Source organism: Corythoichthys intestinalis, chromosome 17 (genome assembly GCF_030265065.1).
Source record: "Corythoichthys intestinalis isolate RoL2023-P3 chromosome 17, ASM3026506v1, whole genome shotgun sequence".
Lineage (NCBI taxonomy): Eukaryota > Metazoa > Chordata > Actinopteri > Syngnathiformes > Syngnathidae > Corythoichthys > Corythoichthys intestinalis.
In genome coordinates, this window is record NC_080411.1 from 3,462,929 (window position 1) to 3,487,523 (window position 24,595).

General features: G+C 41.6%; 2 protein-coding genes across 2 annotated transcripts; one reads left to right on the top strand and one right to left on the bottom strand.

Moving 5' to 3' along the window:
- Nucleotides 1-1,023: 1,023 nt before the first annotated feature.
- Nucleotides 1,024-6,999, top strand: LOC130905719 (oocyte zinc finger protein XlCOF6.1-like). Its single transcript, XM_057819349.1, has 2 exons — nucleotides 1,024-1,311; nucleotides 3,984-6,999. The coding sequence occupies exons 1-2, from the start codon at nucleotides 1,290-1,292 to the stop codon at nucleotides 5,243-5,245; spliced, it is 1,284 nt and encodes a 427-aa protein (XP_057675332.1). The 5' UTR covers nucleotides 1,024-1,289; the 3' UTR covers nucleotides 5,246-6,999.
- A 5,829-nt stretch (nucleotides 7,000-12,828) lies between these two features.
- Nucleotides 12,829-17,111, bottom strand: LOC130905383 (gastrula zinc finger protein XlCGF57.1-like). The gene is made up of 2 exons (XM_057818726.1): nucleotides 16,810-17,111; nucleotides 12,829-14,283 (listed from the first exon to the last, which is right to left on the bottom strand). Exons 1-2 carry the CDS (start codon nucleotides 16,868-16,870, stop codon nucleotides 12,920-12,922), a joined length of 1,425 nt encoding a protein of 474 aa, XP_057674709.1. The 5' UTR covers nucleotides 16,871-17,111; the 3' UTR covers nucleotides 12,829-12,919.
- Between the last annotated feature and the right edge of the window lie 7,484 nt (nucleotides 17,112-24,595).

A 24,595-nucleotide genomic window follows, 5' to 3' on the forward strand; every position in this document is an offset into this window, starting at 1 on the left:
AAAAATAATATGCAAAGCAAATGACCGTGTAAGGTGCAAGTCACATGATCTGTTTGATAAATAATATTGATCCAATATAAAAATCTCTTTTTGTTCATTTCATTCATTTTTTGTTGTTTGTTTTCTTGCTTTACAACTTTTATATATAGGAAAGTCAATTACATGCAATGACACTTTTCGGCCACCAAGGGGGGCTGCCCCCCCACCCTTAAACTCCGCTTATGCCTTAAACTGTGGGGACATACTAACCTGCAAATATACTGCGGTCAGGCCAGCCTCCACAAAAAAAAAAAAAAAGTCAAGCTAGCCGTCCCTCATTTGGATCTTTATTTGCATTATGTGCATTACAATAATGCAACGCAGTGGCTTCAGAGTGCAAGTCCCTTTATTAAAAGAATCAAACAAAAAACCGAGAGCTATCTAAGATTGGGTCCACTTCAAGGGGACACTGACATGAACATGAACTGACATGGGGAAAAAATCTGTGAAAGAAATCACATGTCAGAATTTCATGAGAGTACTTTGGTTCGGGGTAGTCTCGTATGCCTCAGATGTAGATCGGTCCTTGGATATTGTATCTCAGATTATCACCTGAATCAATACACATGAAAGTTACTATAAATCAATACAGATTTATTTTGCATTAATCATTTAGCGTATCCATTAATTAGGTTCATATTGGTGAGAAATGTAGCCCGGACCACTGTTCAGTAATCTATTTGGTCATACTAATGTCCCGTTTCAAGCAAAAAGTGTATGTGCAGGTTATGCTGTTATATACCCACCCTACCAATGTTGAGACCAAACCTACGCCCTTGGGTGCGGTGGTTAGGTGAAAAAATCACATCCTAAATTTATCGAATGAGTCTGACACAAGATGGCCGACAAGTGACGACGCTCATCCTTTTAAGTTTATAGCGCCCCTTTGCATCTACTTAACTTGACTGTACATGGAATAGCTGTCATTAATGACAATAGCTATGGGAAATTCAAAGTCTGGACGCAACGATACAGTGACGTCATCTACACTCGCCGTCGCCTCTGTTTACTTTGGAACTGCGGCGTCTTTATTTTTCTTTTCGTCACGCCCGTGACGTCAAACAACATAAAGTGGCAGAAATATTAGGACGTCTTAAAAATGTGCTTCAATCTCGACTCCGCTCCCCGCTGAGTCGTTTTGGTGGTCGTTGGAGCCACGCCGCCTACTTAGCTTAGCCTAGCCTAGCCTAGCCTAGGTTAGCCATTAATAAGGTGGACGAGCGAGGCGTTTGGGCTTGACGCATCCCCGAATGAGCAGCGTCGAAATGGCAGGTAAGTTGACTTTTGAGTTTTGACTCATTTGTCGAGGAAATGCACTGCTTGCATTTTTATGTACACGGGTGGGACTTAAAATATTTTTCTCATTCATTTCAGAATGTAAAAGCCCTGTTGTAGAAGACGATACTGAATCTCGCATTGTCGTAGATTTGTGAAACTGACATGAAACCGATCCGATCGATGTACATTGGTTGCGATTTGTTACAAAAACGATATCTTTTGATTCACTTTGGAAACTATACGAGTCATGACAATCAGCAAACAAAGCCTTGTATGTATATATTCGGGGTGTGAACCCCTTGATACCTCACAATACAAAGCTCACGATGATTTCACGATATGGCGATGCAACGTTTATCGATACACTGGTCAGGCTATCTTTGTAGGATATTATGCAAAACAATTTGTAAATTTAAAAAAAAGCAAGCTATCTTCATCCTTCTGTAAGTTTATATCTAGTAGACGTCCAATCCATTTGAACTAGGAGGGTGGCAGCGAATGAACCCCTCCCACTTCAAACGGGCCCCTCCAAATTCTATAGCCGTCGGTGGCATCCAATGCCGGGCGACGAGGTCATGTAATAGCAAAATAGCCACTCCACGCGAAAATGTCCCCCCTGACGGGAGCGCCCACACGTCCCTCGTACAAACAGCCTTTTCTTACCAATCGATGGACACGGAAACAACGTTCTTGTACCGTGAATATGTATCATTTTACTTAGCTTGAACTAATAAATATTTTACTGTGACCAACGCTCTGAAAATAGAGCAAGGCTTTATTTTCGGCCCCGCCTCTCCGCGCAAGTTCAATTAAAGTTTGCTTTCCGTCCAAGACGGCCGTCCACCGCTCACTTTCGCCGAAAAGTCCGATTCAAACTATTGTAATGCCCCGCATATGGGGAAGAAGGAGAGACGTCTGTATTTGCTTACCCACTTGATTGTGGTAACAATAATAAAGAAAAACAATAACAAAATAACAGCGGGCTGCTAAGACATGCGACCGCTATCTCTCGCTATCTCGCTCGTTCTCCCACTCTTCCTACTCGTTCCCCTTGCGTCTCTTAAATAAATAAATAAATAAAATACTACTCTAAAATGCTACTCTACTACCTGGTAGTAGAGTGGAGTGGGCTACAGCTGTGTAATAGGCTGACTGACGCATCTGATTATTATCTTTTTTTTCCTCTTTTTTTTTCTCGGCGGGAGGGGGGGGCAAACAAGACTGTGGCGGGCCGCCACAGTCTCGTTCATTTGTGGGAAACACTGCAGTCCCTTTGCAGAAAAACAGTCCCAAAGCATGATATTTTTCACCCCCATTCTTCACAGTGGGTATGGTGTTCTTTGGATGCAATTCAATCTTCTTTCCCCTCCAAATACGAGAACCTGTGTTTCTACCAAAAAGTTCTATTTTGGTTTCATCTGACCATACCACATTCTCCCGGTCCTCCTCTGGATCATCCAAATGCTCTCTAGCGAACCGCAGACGGGCCTGGACGTGTACTGGCTTCAGCAGGGGGACATGTCTGGCAGTGCAGGATTTGAGTCCCTGGCGGCGCATTGCGTTACTGATAGTATCCTTTGTTACTGTGGTCCCAGGTCTCGGTAGGTCATTCGCTAGGTCCCCCCGTTGGGTTCTGGGATTTTTGCTCACCGTTCTTGTTATCATTTTGACGCCATGGGGTGGGATCTTGCATTAAGCCCCAGATCGAGGGAGATTATCAGTGGTCTTGTATGTCTTCCATTTTCTAATAATTGCTCCCACAGTTGATTTCTTTACACCAAGCGTTGTACCTATTGCAGATTTAGTCTCCCCAGCCTGGTGCAGTTCTACAATTTTGTCTCTGGTGTCCTTCGACAGCTCTTTGGTCTTGGCCATATTGGAGTTTGGAGTGTGACTGACTGAGGTTGTGGACAAGTGTCTTTTATACCGATAATGAGTTAAAACAGGTGCCATTAATACAGGTAATGAGTGGAGCCTCATTAGACCTCGTTAGAAGAAGTTAGACCTGTTTGACAGCCAGAAATCTTGCTTGTTTGTAGGTGACCAAATACTTATTTTCCACTCTAATTTGGAAATAAATTCTTTAAAAATCAAACAATGTGAGTTTTTTTTTTTCCACATTCTGTCTCTCATGGTTGATGTTTACCCATGTTGACAATTACAGGCCTCTCTAATCTTTTCAAGTAGGAGAACTTGCACAATTGGTGGTTGACTAAACACTTATTTGCCCCACTGCATATTAATATATAAAATATCTAGTTTACTATTCTTATAAGCAGACAAAGGAGGAAAACATCCACAAATGTTAAATCGTTTTCAATTTACTAGTCGCGCAGCGTAGAGTACGCATCCTTCTATATAACGTACTGTGGCCCCATGGCATGTTGGGTAATGGAGTTCTGACTCTTAACACCACAACTATGTTTGACTATAAATGTAACCAAACAAAGTACAGTAATCCCTTGTTTTTCGCGGTTAATGGGGACCACATTACCTACAAAAGGTGAAAAACCGCAAATTAAGATTTGCTCTCCCCAACCCCCCCCAAAAATATTAAAAGATTGAATAAACAGTATTATTTTACATGTACAGTGGTACCTCTACATACGAAGTTAATTCATTCCAACTCCCCTGCCCACGTGTCTTTGTGATCTTCTGTCTTGCAGACATCAGCCAAGCAAATCGTCCCGAGTGGCACGAGTCCCCTCGCGTGAAAGAGGAGGAGGATGACGTGAGCGACTTGACGGGCGTCCCCTCGAAGCGTGAAGCTAAACATCCCAGCTCGACAGAAGACTCCCAATCAGGCGGCCTGATCTCACCGCTCTCAGATGCGGACGCCGCCATGCCACAGTTGCCTCACACCAATGATGAAGAGACTGAAGGTCGTAAGACAGACCACAGCGACAACAAACGCTGGAAATGTTTGGAAGATTGTGGGAAAACCTATGGAAGCAAGTCCGCTTTGAAAAGGCATCTGTGGAGCCACACCGGCGAGAGACCTTTCGCCTGCACGACCTGCGATAAAAGATTTTCTACCAAGTCGCATTTAACGTACCACGCAAAAACGCACAGCAACGACAAGCCTTACGCGTGCGCGTATTGTGGCAAAAAGTTCTCGGTGCGTGGAAGATTAGAACGACATGCGAGAGTGCACACCGGAGAGAAACCTTTCTCCTGTTCGGTTTGCGGTCAAACGTTCATTCACAAGACCTCCTTAAAAGTGCACGCAAGAAGCCACACCGGAGAGAAACCTTTCTGCTGTACGTATTGCGGTCAACGCTTCTCCGAGAAAGGGAACTTAAAGAGTCACACCCGGACGCACACCGGAGAGAAACCTTTCGTCTGCTCGGATTGCGGCCAAGCGTTTTCGATGAAGGCGCACTTGAAAAGTCACGCGAGCACCCACACCGGCGTGAAACCTTTTGCCTGCTCCGTTTGCGGCCAAACGTTCAGCCTGCGGGGAACTTTAAAAATGCACGCAAGGACCCACACGGGGGAGAAACCCTTCCCCTGCGCAGTATGTGGACAAAGGTTCTCTCATAAGGAAGCTGTGAAACGACACCTAAGGACGCATACTGGCGAGAAGCCCTTTCCCTGCGTCGTTTGTGGACAACGATTCGCTCGGAACAGTCATTTGATAAGACACACGAGAACGCACACCGGCGAGAAGCCTTTCTCCTGCTCGGATTGCGGCCAAAGGTTCTCTGAAAAGGGAAGTTTAACGAAACATGCGAGAACTCACACCGGGGAGAAACCTTTTACTTGCTCAGTTTGCGAGCAAAGATTCTCTCATAAGGAGCACTTGACGAGACACACGAGAACCCACACGGGAGAGAAACCTTTCCCCTGCTTCGTTTGCGGTCAAAGGTTCACTCGGAAGGATAAACTTAAGGAGCACAAGTGCATTTGTGCGAAAAGTGACAAATGACAGTTTTGACTCTCTGAAAGATGTTCAGAATTTTTGACTTTAGACTTAAACTTTGACTTAGCATGGGGTTTAATTAGTAGGTGGAGTTGATTTCAACAAATTCCGTGCAGTTACCGTAATTTTTGTACTATAAAGTCCACCTGACTATGAGTCGCCACCCACCAAAGTGACACGAAAACAGCATTTGTTTGTAGATAAGCCGCACTGGACTATAAGCTGCAGCTGTCCACACTGTATTATGGGATATTTACACCCAAAAAATTTAACTGGTAACGCTTTATTTGACAGCGGCCTCATAAGACTGTCATAAGACCAAATCAATCACTATGAACCAATTACACAGATCAGTCGTCCTGGTCCCTTTGGAGAGAAAAACAGCCCCAAAGCATGATGTTTCCACCCCCATGCTTCACAGTGGGTATGGTGTTCTTCGGATACAATTCAGTATTCTTTCTCCTCCAAACACGAGAACCTGTGTTTCTACCAAAAAGTTCTATTTTGGTTTCATCTGACCATAACACATTCTCCCAGTCCTCTTCTGGATCATCCAAATGCTCTCTAGAGAACCGTGGACGGGCGTAGACGTGTACTTTCTTCAGCAGGGGGACACGTCTGGCAGTGCAGGATTTGAGTCACTGGCGCCGCATTGTGTTACTGATAGTAGCCTTTGTTACTGTGGTCCCAGCTCTCTGTAGGTCATTCACTAGGTCCCCCCCGTGTGGTTCTGGGATTTTTGCTCACCGTTGTTATCATTTTGACGCCACGGAGTGAGATCTTGCATGGAGCTCCAGATCAAGGGAGATTATCAGTGGTCTTGTATGTCTTCCATTTTCTGATAATTGCTCCCACAGTGGATTTCTTTACACCAAGCGTTTTACCTATTGCAGATTCAGTCTTCCCGGCCTGGTGCAGGTCTAAAATTTTGTCTTTGGTGTCCTTCGACAGCTCTTTGGTCTTGGCCATATTGGAGTTTGGAGTGTGACTGACTGAGGTTGTGGACAAGTGTCTTTTATACCGATAATGAGTTAAAACAGGTGCCATTAATACAGGTAACGAGTGGAGCTTCATTAGACTTCGTTAGAAGAAGTTAAACCACTTTGACAGCCAGAAATCTTGCTTGTTTGTAGAGGACCAAATACTTATTTTCCACTCTAATTTGGAAATAAATTATTTAAAAATCAAACAATGTGATTTTCAGTTTTTTTTCCCACATTCTGGCCTTTATAATTGAGGTTTACCCATGTTGACAATTACAGTCCTCTCTAATCTTTTCAAGTAGGAGAACTTGCACAATTGGTGGTTGACTAAATACTTATTTGCCCCACTGTAAATGAATTACGGCAGTTTTTTGTGACATTGTTTTGCCTGCATGGGTATTTTGAACAATGATCTGCATTTTGAATTTATTTGATTATGTTAGATGTGTTAATATGTTTTTTATTGGCATGCTAGGACGGGACCATTGACTCGCGCTAGCTTAGCCACTCCGTAGCTCTGAGATGAATAACTAACTAACTAACAGCACAGAATTTGTTGAAATCAACTCCACAGACTAATCAAACCTCAGCTAACTCAAATATTAAGCCTAATGTCAAAAATTCGGAACATCCACTTTAAATTTGCGGCACCGGCGTGTTCTCCCAGGACCGTTTTTTTTTTTCTGTGGACTACAACTCGTCATTCAAGTCATGTACTATTGTCATGTTTTTGTGATGTGCTCATTCAATAAACCAGAGATAATTTGTGTTTTTGCAGTTTGTTGGCCAACGCGTTCATTCATTCCACACACCACCTCCTTTCCCCCCAGTCAAATTGGATGATATTGAGGCTTATCAAGGCCTTGACTTTAAGAAACTGCTCACTGGTGTGTCTGGTTACTGTTGGGATTCAATAAAATTAGCTCTATGCGCTTACTTTATATGGACTGTACATACAGTCCCTGGCAAAAGGCTTGTCGCTTATCCATTTTGTAGAAACAATTGCTAATAACCTGACTTTTAATGATTCAATTGGTTTCAGAAATAGCTCATATGAAAGCTAAACCCTTCCAAATGATGAGTGTACTAAATATATTTGTTTCACTGAAAAAGGATTCCTCATTTAATGAAGACATAAAGGTCAAATTTTGGCAAGACAAAAGTTTTGTCGCCAACAGAAAGCAGTGTGAAAACTGAACAAAAAATGTACTTCAAATACAAAAATATGTTACATAACATAAGCAAATTAAGTCGTGGTGCAGTGAGATCCAAATTTAATATTTTGTATGACTTCCATGCGGTTCGGCAAGGATTCATACAATTTATTGATGAAGTCATCAGGAACATCAAAGAAAGCAGTCTTGCATGCCTCCCCGAGTTCATCAACATTCTTGGGTTTCGTCTTCCATGCTTCCTCTTTCATCCTGTTCATGTCCGGTGACTGGGCTGGCCAGTCCTGGAGGATCTTGATCTTCTTTTCCTTGAGGAATTTTGCGGTAGAGATTGAAGTGTGCGATGGAGCACCGTCCTGTTGCAGAATCCGCCCCTTTTTATGGTTAGGAATGTAAGAGGCATATAAGATTTGTTGATATTTCAGATTAATTATGTTGCCTTCCACCCTGCAGATCTCTCGCACACCCCCATACTGGATGTAACCCCAGACCATGATTTTGCCACCACCAACCTTTACTGTTTTCTGAGTGAATCTCGGATCTATGCGGGCTCCAGTAGGTCTCCTGCAATGTTTGAGGCGACTGTGGTGTAATTCAATGGAAGATTCATCTGAAAAAGCCACCTTTTGCCACAAAACAGTGAAGTTCGGCGGTGGCACAACCATTCGCAGAAAACACAGGGTCACCGTCATTGGACAAACATTTGTAGCTGAGATGAGCGACAGCACCCTCGTGAGGAAGATGAATGAATCACATCACGTAACCCCTTGATGCCTGAATTTTACATTTCACAAATATTCATCAAAAAGCATCGGAGGAATACATAAGTACTACAAGTGTAAAGATGAACCATTTAGAATGGGTTATGGTTCTGTGTTGTGTCAGCTCCACATGCATCGGTCTGTGAAGACCCAGACAGCTCAATAACCACTGAATGGCGTACGGCACGCAACACGTCACTTTTGCTCATTAATATTCATGACGTCAGCAATTGTTGTTAGGCGGGTCAAGCTCGCGTTTGTCCCACATAGGAAATGAATGGAAATCGTGTATGAATGAGATGTTTACTGAGCTAAACCTACCAATTCTGTCCGAAAATGATGTTCCTGGTGCCAAATTCATTGGTAAAGATGTGGAAGAACATACAAATGTTCAGTTAAAGAAATGGCTTGAGTGTGGAGGGCTAATAAAGACGGAAAAAAGAACCAAGCCGACCAGAGATTAGCCTTAGCTTTTTCACCGAGACCTTTTTTTAACGCCACTGACAATGACATTCTCCTGTTTCAACAATCTATCCTTTACCACCATATGCCCTGTCTATGTTATGTATTGTATCCTCTGGTTGTCTTACGTCTCTGACCGTTCTTGGGGGTACATTACATTGCTATTTTTGTGTAGCGATCGCAAATGCTACTCAGTGACAGCCAACGAACACTTTTAATTTTTTCATTAAAAACAAATCTTTATTCTGTAATTTATTTTCACTTCGCCCTTACTAAAGTAAGTAACAACAGTGGCAGTCAGATACCATTTTAAATTTTTTCCAGGTCATTCATTGTAAGACAGAAGCAGCATGGCCAAATGCCACACTAAAAAATAAAAATATCAAAATGGCTTGCCTCTTCGTCCTCTGTAGGACCGTGGCCCCCAACAAAATGTTTACTGCATATGAAATTTGAATGTCTTCACCTTGCTGGTTTTAAACTGGAATTTTGGACATCCGTGCAAGTTGATCCATTCTTCAGATTTTTTCCTCCGAGTTTTGGGTCGGGAAACGTATGAAGAAAACATGCTTCATATACCGTGATGTCTGGAGTCGTTTCTACAAGTTCCATAGCAGCAGTGTTTACTCGGTGTGTTCTTTTTTGAAAGATTACCGTCAGAAAACAAGCCGTAATAACATGGATTATATGCAAGGGCGTGTCCATGTTGACCCACTTCCGGGTTACGATGGCGACGTCACGGTTTAAAAATAGCATTCGTGCGGTCCGCGACTGTCCGATGAGCCGATAATAGGTCGTTAACTCAAATGTCTTTCAGACTCATATGGAAACTAAAATTATCACCTAACAACAAACTAAATAGCATAACAAACAAGCAATTAAACAAATAGAACTGTAACCAAATAAATAATTAGCACAGAACATGAACTTTTATTGCAAGCACATGAGGCACTACTGGCAACGCTACAACATGGATGCATGGAAAGCTAGATAAAAACTTTTGTTTTGCCAAATCAAGATTCTTGAAGCAAAGAAGCTTTGGAGCCAATTGGTTCAAAGCTCTATGGTGGTTCGTTTGCTCTATAGCGCCATCAAGTGGTCTAGAAGCCCCAAAAAAGGTAGCTGCTTACATGGAGAGTTTTATTCGGATTAAAAATCTGAACAAAATAAAAATGCTTTGTATACACACCTCACCTCATCCTAACCCGGTCCAACCCATTGTGATCAAGATTTTATTCCGAATGAGAGGGGTGGTTTATGTTAAGTGATAATCCGATCAGTGCATGTGAAAACATTTTATACCAAAATTTGAGAACAAACCATCTTTCCGGAAGCCAGTAGAAGCAGAGCGAGCGAAACATAGCATAGGTGCAACTTGTGCAAGACTAAATTGGTCTGTTTTCGAAAATCTGTATTTTTTTTTTAAATATAAACTTGAAGAAAAATATAACTTACTAATAAATTGTTATTCTTGAAATTTATTATTAAATTTAAAATATGTTTAATGGTTATGGCATTAATTTTCTATTAGCTTTTAATCTTTATGATTTTTTGTGTAGGATTTTCACATTTTTAGCAATATTTTTCTCATTTGGTATTTTTTTGTATAAAGACTTTTTTATATACAGTAGGGCTGCAGCTATCGATTATTTTAGTAGTCGATGAATCAATGAACTGGTTAGTTCGAATAATCGAGTAATCGGATAAGAAACATGAACATTTTTTAAAATACCTGAGCTGAGCCTCAAACGCTATAAAAATTTTTAAAAACTTTTTAAAAAAACTTACATAGCAAAAATCCGCTAGCTTAGATGCTATAAAACGCTAACGCTTTTTTTTTTTTTTTTTTTTTTTACAAAGCTCTTAACAAATGGTTCAGACACATATCCCCCCCCCCCCCCCCCCCCAAAAAAAACCCTGCTAAATATACCAATAAACTAAATTACGAATGCATTAAAAAAACTAGCTCAAACAAAAACTTGGCTTATGTTGGTCTTAACATGGAGCAGCTGGATTTAGCCATGTGAAATGAGGCAGACTAGAGGGCAGTGTATCCACCCAAATCAATAAAACTAAATGCAAACACTTTAAAAATAAACCATTACAACGCCACTTTAATTAAACGAATACTCAAAGCAGCAAAATTTAATTCAAATCTTTTTTTCTAATCGAATACTCGAGTTAATCAATTAATCGTTGCAGCACTAATATACAGTGTATCACAAAAGTGAGTACACCCCTCGCATTTCTGCAGATATTCAAGTACATTTTTTCATGGGACAAAACTGACAAAATGACACTTTGACACAATGAAAGGTAGTCGGTGTGCAGCTTATATAGAGTCAATTTATTTTCCCCTTAAAATGAATCAAAATATAACCATTAATATCTAAACCCTGGGCAACAAAAGTGAGTACACCCTTTAGAAACTACGTACATTCCTAAATGTCCAAATGGCGTACCGCACGCAGGCTATTTTTAGACCGTGACGTCGCATCGTAAAGCGGAAGTATAGCCGAAGTGGGACATTATAGACCTGCCCTCGCATAGACCCAACGTAAAAAGTGCTACTTTTCTCCGGTAATCTTTCAAAAACAAACATGCCGATCATGCATTGCTTTTTTGGAACTTGTAGAAACGACTCTAGACATTACGACACATGAAGGATGTTTCTTCATACGTTTCCGGAAACCAAAACTCGGGAGGAAAAAATGTGAAGACCGAATCAACTTGCGCGGACTTTAACACCAGCTCGGCGAATCCATTCACGTTTCATATGCAGTAAACATTATGTTGGGTTGGCATGGTCTTTCAGAGGACAAGGAGGTAAGCCATTTTTATATTTTGAACTTATTTTTTTAGCGTAACGTTGTGCCGTACTGCTTCTGTCTGACAATGAATGACCTGAAAAGAATTACAATGGTATCTGACTGCCACTGTTACCGTTTCTGTTATATATATAAAGAAAACAACTTTAGTAAGGGGGAAGTGTAAATAAATGATAGAACTAAGATTTGTTATCAATGAAAAAGTTAAAAGTGTTCGTTGGCTGTCACTGAGTGGCATTTGCGATCGCTACACAAAGCAAACTAAATTACCCCCAAGAACGGTAAGAGACGTAGGACAACCAGAGGATATATAAGAAAGACAGGGCTGATGGTAAAGGATAGCTTGTTGAAACAGGAGAATGTCATTGTCAGTCGCGTCGATAAAAAAGCTAAAGCTATGCTAAGGTCAGTTCATTTTTTTCGTCTTTTTCAGCCTTCGACACTAAAGCCATCTCTTTAACTGAACATTTTTATGTTCTTCCACATCTTTGCCAGTCAATTTGGCACCAGGCACATCATTTTCGGAGAGAATTGGTAGGTTTAGCGCTGTAAACATCTCCTTCGTACATGATTTCCATTCATTTCCTATTACGGACAAACGCTGGCTTGTCCTTACTTCGCAACAGTAGCTAATGTCATGAATATTAATGAGCGGAAGTGACGTGTTGCTTGCGGTACGCCATTGAGTACTGCTTGTCATTTTCCCTTCAAAGTGTCATGTGACTCATTACAGGAGTGCTGTCAGCATTGCTGCAGAGATTGAAGAGGGAGGGGGCAAACAGTATGCTGAAGACATGTCAACAAAGCACATGGATTACTGGAACCATGTCTTATTGTCTGATGGGACAGGCGGGCTTTCTTGTGTACCGTCTTCAGAAGAGGCTTACTCCTGGGGTGACAGCCACGCACATCAATTTGATGTATGGTCTGAGCACTAACAGGCTGACCCCCCCCCCCCCCCCCCCCACCTCTTCAATCTCTGCAGCAATGCTGACAGCACTCCTATAACGAGTCACATGACATTTTGGAGGGAAAATGACAATCAGTACTTAATTTGGACATTTACAGATGCACGTAGTTTCTAAGGGGTGTACTCAGGTGTTTACTGTAGATATTAATGGCTATATTTTGAGTTATTTTGAGGGGAAAATAAATGAACTCTTATATAAGCTGCCCACAGACTACTTTTCATTGTGTCAAAGTGCCATTTTTTCAGTGTTGTCCCATGAAAAAAATATACTTAAATATCTGCAGAAATTCGAGGGGTGTACTCTTTTGTGATACACTGTATGCTTGTGTACTCCTCCTATACTTTATGTATACAGTATTTGTTGAATTTAAATTCAGGCATCGAGGGGTTAAACGCTAGACAATCCTGATTCATAGATGAGAGAATTCTGCCACAAGCCTTTATTTTCAACAACTGGAACCATGTAAGAAAACGCACGTTTTCAAAATTCAGCATCTTTATTTATTACACGTCAATTTTCTCAGCCTGAGCGTGTGTTCGGGCGTGACTTCGTAAGTGTCCCTTCTGAGAGAATCTTTTGTCACACACTGAGCAAACAAAAGGTTTCTCTCCAGTGTGGGTTCTTTCGTGTATTTTCAAGCTTCCCTTCTGAGTGAAGCTTTGACCGCAATCCGAGCAGGAAAAAGGTTTCTCGCCTGTGTGGGTCCTCGTGTGCTTTTTCAGGTTTCCCTTTTCAGAGAACTTTTGAGCGCAAATCAGGCAGGCGAAAGGTTTCTCGCCAGAGTGTGTTCTCATGTGTTTCCTTAAGCTTCCCTTATCCAAAAATTTTTGCCCGCAAACCGAGCAGACAAACGGTTTCTCGCCAGTGTGGACTCTTGTGTGTTTTCTCAGGTTTCCCTTCTCGGAGAATCTTTGTCCGCACACCGGGCAGGCAAAAGGTTTCTCACCCGTGTGCGTTCTCGTGTGGTTCCTCAAGCTTCCCTTTTCGGAGAAGCTTTGACCGCAATCTGAACAGGTGAAAGGTTTCTCTCCGGTGTGTGTTCTCGTGTGTGTGGTCAAATGACTTCTCTGAGAGAATCTTTGATCGCATTCTGAACAGGCAAACGGTTTCTCGCCGGTGTGTGTTCTTGTGTGCGTTGACAAATTGCTTCTGTTGGAGAATCTTTGACCGCAAGCCGGGCAAGCAAAAGGTTTCTCGCCGGTGTGGGTTCTCGTGTGTATTTGTAAGCTTAATTTGTGAGAGAATTTTTGATCGCAAACCGAGCAGGAAAATGGTTTCTCACCAGTGTGCGTTCGCGTGTGTTGTCTCAAGTTCCCCTTTTCGGTGAACCTTTGACCGCAAATTGAGCAGGCGAATGGTTTCTCGCCAGTGTGCGTTCTCGTGTGACTCTTTAAGCTGACTTTTTCAGAGAATTTCTGATCGCAAAATGAGCAGGCGAAAAGTTTAGCGCCTGCGTGGCTCCTCGCGTGCCTTTTGAAATGAGACTTGAGTCCAAAACTTTTCCCACACTGAGAGCATTTCCAGCGTCTCTTGCGACCTTCAAAGTCTTCATCGTCATCGGCGCGAGGCGAGAGCCACGTTGCGTCGTCGCTATCTGACATCGGAGCGATGAGGCCGCCCCCTCGGGACTCGTCCGCGGAGCTTCCGCTGCCGTCGGGAGACTCCGTTCCTCCGCCGGTCTCGCTCGGACCTTCGTCCTCGCCGCCGGATACGAACAACTTGTCGATGTCCTCATCCTCCTGTTCCTCTTTGATGCACCCGGGGCGCTTGTCGTCCTCTTTTTTAACGGAAGTCGAGAGCGGCTTCTTGAATCGTTGGTCCTCTGCTTCCTCTTTGATGACGGAGGGCTCCTGCCGCTCGCTCATTTCTGCAAGACACAAGAAGACGATAAACCTTTTAGACCGGAAATTAATATTGCTGTTAGATACATACAGCATGTGTTGCGTTCATTAAAAGGCTTTTAATTTTTTGCGGCTCCAGACATTTTAGGGGTTTTTTTTGTTTTTTTTTCGTCTATTATAGCCAGGGGTGAAAGTGGCTAGAAATTCTTGCCGGAACTCTCCGACATGAAGGTCGCCACGGAGCCAGAAATTTCATTTATTATTTTTTTTCTTTCATTTTTTTTTTTTTTTTTTTTGGGTTTGTTTTGTTTTTTTTGGGGGGGGGGGGGGGTCAAACTTCTTACACTGAAATGCAAAGAAAACTGTTTTAGCACAGTTATTTTTATAACACATACAAAAATCTGATTTTCATTCAAAATGTTTTCAATGATTTGCAAAATAAAATGTAACAAAAACAGCAATAACCCCAACCTCCATCTCCTACATTGCCTCATTTCCTCACATACTAAATGTCAAATCTCAATTTTAACTACTTAAGAACATGTATATTAAAATTGAAGTTAATATAAACATTTACTTTTTAAAATTAGATATAAGTAAGATACATTCAGAAAAATAAGTACAAATTACTTATATTATGCAGAGTGAAATGAAATATACTAGTACCGTATTGGCCCGAATATAAGACGGTGTTTTTTGCATTAAAGTAAGAATGAAAACCTGGGGGACGTCTTATAACTGCGGCCTAAAAAAAAAAACAAAAACAAAAAAAAACTGCGGCCTAGACATATACCCATTCACGACGCTGGATGGCGCCAGTCATCAATGAATCGAATGCTGAACTTCAGTTAGTTAGACTTCACTTTGATAATTAATGCAGTTATTGCAATTTTGTTTTATCACAATATTTTTTTCTTATTTATATTTCAAAAACCAGAAGCCATTCATTTATGAATTTGATTGCACTTTAGTTTACATATTTAAATGTTCAGATATTAAGTTTTGAATGCGAAATTAAATGCCTTTTCTCTCAAATATATTGTTATAATCATTTGTTTCAGATGTATTGTAATTATTTTCTGTATAAAAATTAATTTGGTGTTCAAAAAGTCTTTTTTTCAAACTTGAGTCTTGAAAAAGAGGGGGTCGTCTTATAATCGGGGTCGTCTTATATTCGGGCCAATACGGTATTTTGAATATCGGGCAAACATTGACTTTTTCTTTTTTTTTTAATCATAAGGAAATGGATAAGTAGCCTAACATAAATGAACAAATATAGGTCCAAAGTTCACATTGACAGCGAAGATGTTCTGAACCTCCCCATTAGAGCAAATAAAACTAAATACGATAAATAAGCCCACACAACTCTTTCATTGCTCTTAAAGATTTGATCCATTTTCTGTTACATTGCCCTTTTTTGTCGCATCAATTCAACAAACTTTTTTTTTTTCTGTTCCAGAAAACATGCACATTTGAACCAATCAGAACTACCTCTGCTGAGCACATGTCAGTATGTCAGCCAATTCAACGGATAAATGAGTTTTGCTTTGTTGCGTGCAGTCGCACATTGACGTGACTCATCACTGTCAAACTCAGATAACTGCAGCAGCCATGCCGTCCGTGGAATAAAATAAATAATAAATATTGGTGGAAACGGATTACGCTACACAAGCACTTTTCGTATGCTTGTTGTTAACACTTGTGTATGTAAATCTGATGTTGGTAGATTGTTTTCTTCTTGGAGATGAAATGCATGTGTGGCAGCTTGGCATTTTTTTTTTTTTTTTTACATAGCGTTTTGACAGTTGCCGTCAGATTTTCGGAATGAAAGCACCGTGTACCACAACAGCATTCCGGTGTTCGGCCATTCCTTACTACGCGGCGAAACGTCCTACACAATGCTCAGGGCGCTTGCGCATGCATTCACACGCATGCGCACATCGGTTAGAGGCGGCGATTACTCACTATTTTTGTTTTTATTTAGTTATTTAGAACCTTTTCACAGCCTCAAAGATACTGTTTGCATGTATTACCCTCTCATACTTGTAACCATTGTGTTTTTTTTGTGTTAGCTTTGAAGCAGTTGACCACATTAGTCACGTAGCGTGTTTAAACCGTCCTTATTTGATATAACTACATTAAAGTATTTTCTGCAGGCATTTTTTTAGTACCTTATTCCTGTATGCATCTAAACAAAACAAGTTTAGAGCGCACGGTAGTACTTTAGGTGTCAAATTCGACTAATGTAGACGTTTCGCCGATGTAGGATATTTTGGCAGAACACAGGCCCTCAATATAATACTACAACAGCATTCCGGCCCTCAATCTTATAACGGAACTGCGTTCTGGCCCTGAATCTTACACCGGAACTGCGTTCCTGACCGTTCTGGCCCACTTTCACCCCTGATTATAGCTCTTTCAACACTTTGGGGGTGGGGCTGGCGGAGAGTTTGATGTCAACTGTCATATGTAGGCCCGCTTAAACACTATTTGAGCACCCCCCGGCCAAAGCTCCGCCCCTGGGTAAGGGTGAGAGGGAGACGCGAGCAAACCTGCAAGTGGAGGCTGCAGATGTTGGAAGTTTGCCGCCGCATGTGTCCTTCGGGTGCACATTTTCCGTACTTGTTGGTTCTCTTTGTTAGCGAACGGAGCTAAAGTAGGCTATGCTAGGTAGGCCGGGAGCTTCAACGTGCAAGCAGACCCTCTTGGGATCGGCCTTTTGTCCCGGGAACGTCCTTTGCTCAAACCAGATGAGTCCCGAGGACGTTGGAATGGTCAAAACGCTTGACAAAGGAGCTGGACCGCAACCACGGAGCCGCACCCGACAAGCTGGACAAAAGAAAACGACCCACAATCCTTCACTGCACACGCTATTTCGTCATCACTACTCGCCGTCTCGTACGATTCCATCTCAGCGGCGCTGTCCTTTTACCAACTGTGTAGATAAATCCACTTTTCACCTTTGCCTGGCTCCGTGACGTCAGGTGTTCTGTCAAAATTTGCTCCCTTATAAAATTTTGCTCCCAAAGCTTTTATAAAATTTTGCTCCCAAAGCTTTTGTGGCGCTGAAAACCCCCTCTTTTACATTCAATTGGACTCTCAATGTTATCCAAAGTGCTAACTAAACTAGATACATCATAAACATACATGTGCAACACGAAAATGGCGTAAATTAAGACTTAACGACGCGGCAAAGTTATTAACAGTGAGAGCGCGGAGTGCAGTTACTGTGTGCAGCTAACATGGTAGGATGTGTCTGAGAACTTTTGTACATGTCTTTACATGATGAAAATTAATAAATATTCCTTTCTTTATGAAAGTTTGTAGTGTTTACTTTGGAATCGCCGCATTCGCGGCCATTTTTAATGTTACGCGCATGCGCAAAACCCGCAAGGTAGCAATTTTTGATGGGTTGCAAATTTTGTCAGAACACCAGTAGGTTATCAATATTCTCCCGCCAAGATGACCACTGTTTAATCAAGAATCCTACTACTAATAACATTTTCCACTGGACCAAAATTAAATAATAGCACTGAGTGAGCATTCACAGTCAGTACTCACCAGGGGCGGACTGGGACTAAAAAGCAGCCCTGGACTTTGACTCAGCCCAGCCCACAAGAATCGCTGTATGAAGGGGGATCCGGGGACATGCCCCCCTTAGAGAATTTATTTCTTTATTTTTTTTATTATTTTTTTTTTACATTTTATTGTAAAATGCATTAATTTCGTGCACTTTGAAGCGGCTATGAAGAACTACACATTGCATTATTTTTTTTATTTTTATTTATTCATTTGCATTATTTTAACTTGAATACTCTCTGAGAAATTAACAGCACAGTCCAGGTCTTAATGTAGAACCAGAAAAGGCAGGAGACTGCCTGAAGCACAAAGAAATGGTATGATTTATGATAAATCACAATGAAAAGAGGCTGTAATTATACATTTTAAGTTGAATACTCACTGAGAAATGAACAGAACACTCTCAGGATCTCCACGTAGAATCAGAAAAAGCAGGAGACTATATTTCTTATGAATTAATATTGCTGCTGCTTGTGCATTCGTTGTTTTACAGCCAAAATATTTTTTCTTAGGAGAGGGATAGTAAGACTAGCATACTGTAACTTGACACGGTTGCAAACGGGGACATGGATTAGCTGGCACTAACCCTTTAATTGCCATTTATTTCATTGAATATATAGATACCTGGTGGATAACAATTGCCAATATACCGAGCAAGTAACCCTCTTCATCCCTACTTACTTGCCCTGCGCTTGTCTGGAGAATTTCCAGTTAAAAGCCAGGCGCATTGCTGCCACCTGTCGGATTGAATGCGAACTCTAGATAATCATAGAGGATAGCGGGGATAAAAACAGTGAAGTATGTATGGCGGCCGCCGGCCGTCCAGAGCACCGGCCGTTCTGTGATCCTCCAGAAGCTACAGATTACCAGTCCGCCCCTGGTACTCACAGTTGAAATACAAAATTATAATAAAATTATAATTGAGATCTGGTGTTCACATATGTTGACATCACTTGTATAGACCCTACTCACCGACGTCACAGAATGACGTGACGCTGTATCCGGCCGCCATATTGTCAGTCTCTGTTTAGCCCTATTCTCAATGGTTTCAATTAGTCGTTCAGTTTATAGAGCAATTCATGGAAGCCCCAGTGCTTTCAGATGCGGTAAACTCATTGGATGCGTTGCATAAAAGGCGTTACGTGGAAAAGCTTCAGTCTATCCATTCGCCAGATCCATATTTGATGCCTAAATCGATATTTTTCAACCCGCTGTCTTCGCCCACTCTGCCTGACATCTGCTACCCTGATATCTACAACTATCTTTTCCACAGAAACTCGGCCTATTCTCACGAAACTTTGAAAAACATTAAGAACAGCACTCTAAGCAACATTACCCTGTGCGATTTCTAAAATGGCGACAATAAAAAAAAAAAAAAAAGTTGACTGCGATGGCCGACGCTTCAAGGATAGGTGGATTTTGGACTATTTCTTCAATAAAACATGCAACAACTGTGTCTGCCTCATTTGCAAAGAGACAGTCGCTGTTTTCAAAGAGTTCGATGTGACGCGATAATAACAAGACACGCTGACATGTACAAAATGAGGGGCGGCTAGCTTGACTTCGTTTTAACGAGTGGAGGGTGGCTTGACCGCAGTTTCGCAAGAGCCCGAGTGTCGAAAGAGAACGCCACAAAGACGAGACTTGAAATTATGAATTAAAAAAAATAATAAAGCAAATGTGACACACAGAAGGGCTTGCTAACATTTGTTTAAATATATTGTTCTATGTAAATCAGCCAAGGTAGCCCCCCGCATTTTTACCACACCAAATCTGGCCCCCTTTGCAAAAGGTTTGGACACACCTGTTTAACTGATGATCCGTAGACGAGGCCAGCTTCTTTCACTTGGTACCAGCTAAATATTATTCAAAATGTATTGATGGTGGAAGAAATAAGCATCTTGAATTTGAAACTATGTTGTCGGCAATTAGCCTCGCAATGATCTTAATTGTGGTTGTCAGCCCAAAACCCTCTAAATATATATTAAATGCATCTTACCAGATATAAAATGACTACTACATAATCCGTGGTAATCGTTTGGAGCCCAGTTTTCTCGTCGAATTGCAGCAGTCCATCTCGCTCTCCTCTCCGGGTCTCTCGGAATACGGTAGAAGTTCAAGTCTCTCCATCTATCTTCTCTGTTATTGCAACCAACCGCCACACACGCCTTCACCATTATGATTATTAATGTTAACGAGCAGAAAAACACGCCATAATAGGAGGAATTTACGTAGCGGTAATGCATATACACGACAAGTAGACGGACAACATGGCGCGGAGGCGTGGTTGTGACGTCATGTGAGTAGGGTCTATACCAAATGGTAATATTGTGGACTACATGAGCCAAAAAGAGATGTCCACATGTGTGGACGGCCGATTTTTTTATGTAGTTCTGGGCCGACCCAGGCCATTTTGGGGGGCCCTAAGCAAAATAATGCAAAGAGGCCCATATTTTTGGCCCAGCATTTCGTCACAGTGTATTGTGAAACCCATACATGCAATCCAACCCATACGTCCATATTTTGTACATTAATCAGATTTTGTTGCAGTGCATACTTCAAACTTCTCACCCCAAATGATTGTCAGTACTTACAGTAGATAGCGCCAAACCTTTTTCTAAAAGAGGTTAAGGAAGAATTTTTATTTTTTAAAGCTTGTAATCAAGTATCAAAACTCACAAAATTCAAATAAAGCAAACTGTAGTAAACAAAATAAATTATAAATTAAACAATTGCCAGATTGTGGCCCCCCCTAGTGGTCAGAGGCCCTAAGCAGTTGAATAGTCTGCATATAGGCTGGGCCGGCCCTGATGTAGTTACATCATTTCCTGTTAATTTTGGACATTTCTGGGTCACTTTCTGATGATTTGGGGGTATTTCATTTTAGCGTCACTTCTTGTTGATTTTGGAGTACAGGGATTCCTTGGGTTACAATGTCTCCGACCTACGAAGTTGAGGGTCTGGGGATTATGGCGGGAATGCTCAACTTCATTAGAATGTTCCACATATCATTCTTTAACACTTACTGTATGTTCAATGATTATGATGCCAAAATGTTAGGTGTTTCCCATTATTTTGTCCACCCTCTGTCCTCTGTAAGTTTCCTGGCCCATGTAAGGTCGTGGCCACGGCCCCCGCTATAAATTTGTTGGCCACCCCACGTGCAGTATATTAGATTGTTGTAGCATCAGTTATGCATTTCATCCCAAATGCACAGCCAGGCAAGCCGCTGCTCCTCACCTTCACAGTAGCCCCCCCGCCCCCGCTGCTGTTGCGCGCTCCGACAGCAACGGTTTAGTGCGCGCGACAAGGTAGCACAATTCGATGGGCAGCTTATTTCGGTGAACGCCACAAAAGTTAAGAGAGAAGACGGACAAGACTTCAAGTAAGTATATAGAATACCTTTGTAAAAGCAGAGGGGGAAGTATGCGCCATCGTAACTTCATCGTGCTTTTTAAGCGCTAAATTGTGTTGTTACACACCTGTCAATGACCCCGAAACGCAGTGTCAGCAATAAAATTGCTCGTTTTAACTAAAACCATCCAAACATTTATAGGTTTTCATATTTGAATGAGGATAGTATGGAAACAATGACAGAAGGGGGAAAATAAGTAAGTGAACCCACTGCCCAAAGAGACTTAAAGAGCAGTTGAAACCAATTTTTACCAAGCAATTTAATTCGGGTGTGTGCCCAATCACTGATTTAAAACTGCCCTGCCCACTATAAAACACACACCTGGTAAGAATTGTCATGATGAGAAGCAGTGTCTGATCTGCATCATGGCTCAGACAAAAGAGCTGTCTGAAGACCTGCGATCAAGGATTGTTGATTTGTATAAAGCTGGGAAAGGATACAAAACCATCTGTAAAAGTCTGGATGTTCATCCATCGACAGTCAGAGAAGTTGTCTACAAATTCAGGGAGTTTGGCTCTGTTGCTTCTCTCCCAAGGAGTGGCTGTCCACCAAAGATGATGCCAAGAATACTCAGAGAGGTAAAAAAATGAACCCTAAATTGTCTCCTAAAGACTTACAGAAATCACTGGCACAGTCCAATATCTCTGTGCAAACATCAACTCGATGGCCAAGAATGGTGGTCATGGGAGGACTCCACGGAGGAAGCCACTGCTGTCTAAAAAACATGGATGCTCATTTACTTTTCGCAAAAAGGCACTTGGACAAAATATTTTGTGGACTGATGAAACCAAAGTTGAATTGTTCGGGAGTAACACACAACGTAATGTGTGGAGGAAAAAATGGAACAGCTCACCAACATCAACACCTCATCCCCGCCGTGAAGCATGGAGAAGGGAGCATGATGATTTGGGGCTGTTTCGCTACCTCAGGGCCTGGACAACTTGCAATCTTTAATGAAGAATGAATTCAAAGTTTATCAGGAAAACCTGAGGCCGTCTGTCAGACAGTTGAAGCTAAAAAGAGGATGGATGCTGTAGCAAGACAATGATCCAAAACACAAAAGTAAATCAACTTCAGAATGGTTTCAGAACAACAAAATACACGTTCTGGATTGGCCAATCAAAGTCCAGACTTGAACCCCATTTAGATGCCGTAGCATGACCTAAAGAAAGTGATTCATGCCAGACATACCAGGAATCTGACTGAACTACAGCAGTTTTGTAGGCCAAGATTAGTCCTGATCGATGTGCCAGACTGATCTGCGGCTACAGAAAGCGTCTGGTTGAAGTTATTGCTGCCACAAAATGTTTATTGTGATGGTTCACTTACTTATTTCCCCCCCTTCTGTCATTGTTTGCCTACTATCCTCATTAAGATATGAAAATCTAACAATGTTTGGGTGATTTTAGTGAAAGCAGACACTGTTCTTTCACCTGTGTGATTTTGACAATGATCAGATCACATTTGATGGTGATTTTATGCGGAAATGTGAGAAATTCCAAAAGGATCAAAATACCTTTTCAAACCACTGTATTACTAAATCGCTATGTTTTCATATGCCTAGACGTCCCGTGCCAACTGAAGATGAAGGTCCGAGTGAAGCAAGCACAGGGGCGGAACCTCCCGAAAGCTCAACAGAAGAATCACACGCAGACTGCCCAATCGCTTCGCCGTCAGATGGCGACGACGCAAAGTCACACTCTCCATACACTGATGATGAAAAGACCAAAGTTGACAAGAAGCACTGGAAATGCGCTCAGTGTGGGAAGTTTAATTTGAAAAGGTACCTGAGGAGCCACACTGCTGAAAAACCTTTCTCGTCACGATTAACGGCTCACGCGAGAACCCATGCTGCTGAGAAACCTTTCCCCTGCTCAGATTACGGCCAAAGATTCACTCATAAGAGAAGAAATGTGCTATATACATAAATTTGCCTTGCCTTGCCTTTGAAGAACATTTTTTGTTCATTTTCACATTACTTTCTGTAGGCGACAAAACTTTTGTCTTGCCAATTTTTGACCTTTATGTTTTCATTAAATGATCAATCTTTTTTCAGTGAAACAAATATAGTTTTGTATATTCAACATCATTTGGGAGGGTCTTAGCTTTCATATGAGCCATTTCTGAAACCAATTGAAAAATTTAAAGTCAGGTTATTAGGGCCCGAGCACTAAGCGTGCGAAGGCCCTATTGTTTTGCAAAGGATTTTTTTTTTTCTTTTTCAGGGCAAATGAAAACGGCCAATTTGGAGGCCTGAACATGCACGAAAAGTCACCAAAATTTGCACATACGTGCGGAAAATTGTAAATTTTGATAATTTTACAACGTTGCAAAAAATGAAACAAAATGGCTCAGTGGCGCCCCCTTGAAATTTTAAAATTGGCCTATAACATTAGAGTCTGTCAGCGTAGAGCGATGAAATTTGGGGAGTCTATACCTTGTCCAAAACCACTCCAAAATAGCATTTACACCCATATTCCAAACCCAACAGGAAATCGGTTATTTTGGATCGAATATGAAATTTTTATCGATTTACAGGGTGCACATTTGAGACCTTTTCGCCGAGGGAGTTAGTTGGATCATCTTCAAAATTGGTGAGACTGTTCAGGAGACATATGAGATCTAAAATGTTCAAAATGGTGCGTTTTCATTCACGGGTCTGACCTGGGCGTGGTGCCAAAGTCGGCCATTTTTTCGGCAAAATGACAAATTCATTAACACAACGTTCAATCTTTTTCATATCTGGCATGTATGTGCGGGATCCCACCCTTAACACGAGTGCATTGAAACATTACCAATTAGGCCTAGCGCCCCCTAGTGGGAACAGGAAATGCCTTTTTTTACTATACAGGCTCCTCCTCCAAGGAAAAAAAATATATTCACCTGAAACCTGTATCAGGGGAGCCATAAGACATGTGTTCAGGTGTCTGATGAAAAATACTGAGGTTTGGTTGAAGCAGAAGAGTCCAACAGGAGAAGTGAAAATGACTGAAGCCATTTCGTCTCACCACAAGTTTTGAACAGGCATAACTTCTACAACATATCTGCGCCAAACATCTCGTGCTTGTTGAGTCATACTCTGAAGGGTCCTGTTGGGGTCATTTGCATCAACCCTACAGCGCCAACTAGTGGCAATAGAAAGTCACTCATTTTTCTCATATATGTCCAGTTCATTTCAGGTTGGTCATTGTTGTTTCAAGACCTTTTGAAATACTTATTTTACGGCCCATGTCCACATGTCTCTGTCTGTTGCAGTGACGACCCTTTATTCGCTCCTTTTTTGTAGTACTCTCTCTAATAGGGGTTTTATCTCTTAGGTGTGTGAATGTAAAGAGGCGACTTTC

Coding starts and splice junctions, on each gene's coding strand:
- LOC130905719 (XM_057819349.1), top strand. CDS start 1,290: ATGAGCAGCGTCGAAATGGCAG. Junction 1,312..3,983: donor GAGCAGCGTCGAAATGGCAG/GTAAGTTGACTT, acceptor TCTGTCTTGCAG/ACATCAGCCAAGCAAATCGT.
- LOC130905383 (XM_057818726.1), bottom strand. CDS start 16,870: ATGTGCACCCGAAGGACACATGCGGCGGCAAACTTCCAACATCTGCAG. Junction 14,284..16,809: donor TCTGCAGCCTCCACTTGCAG/GTTTGCTCGCGT, acceptor TGTGTCTTGCAG/AAATGAGCGAGCGGCAGGAG.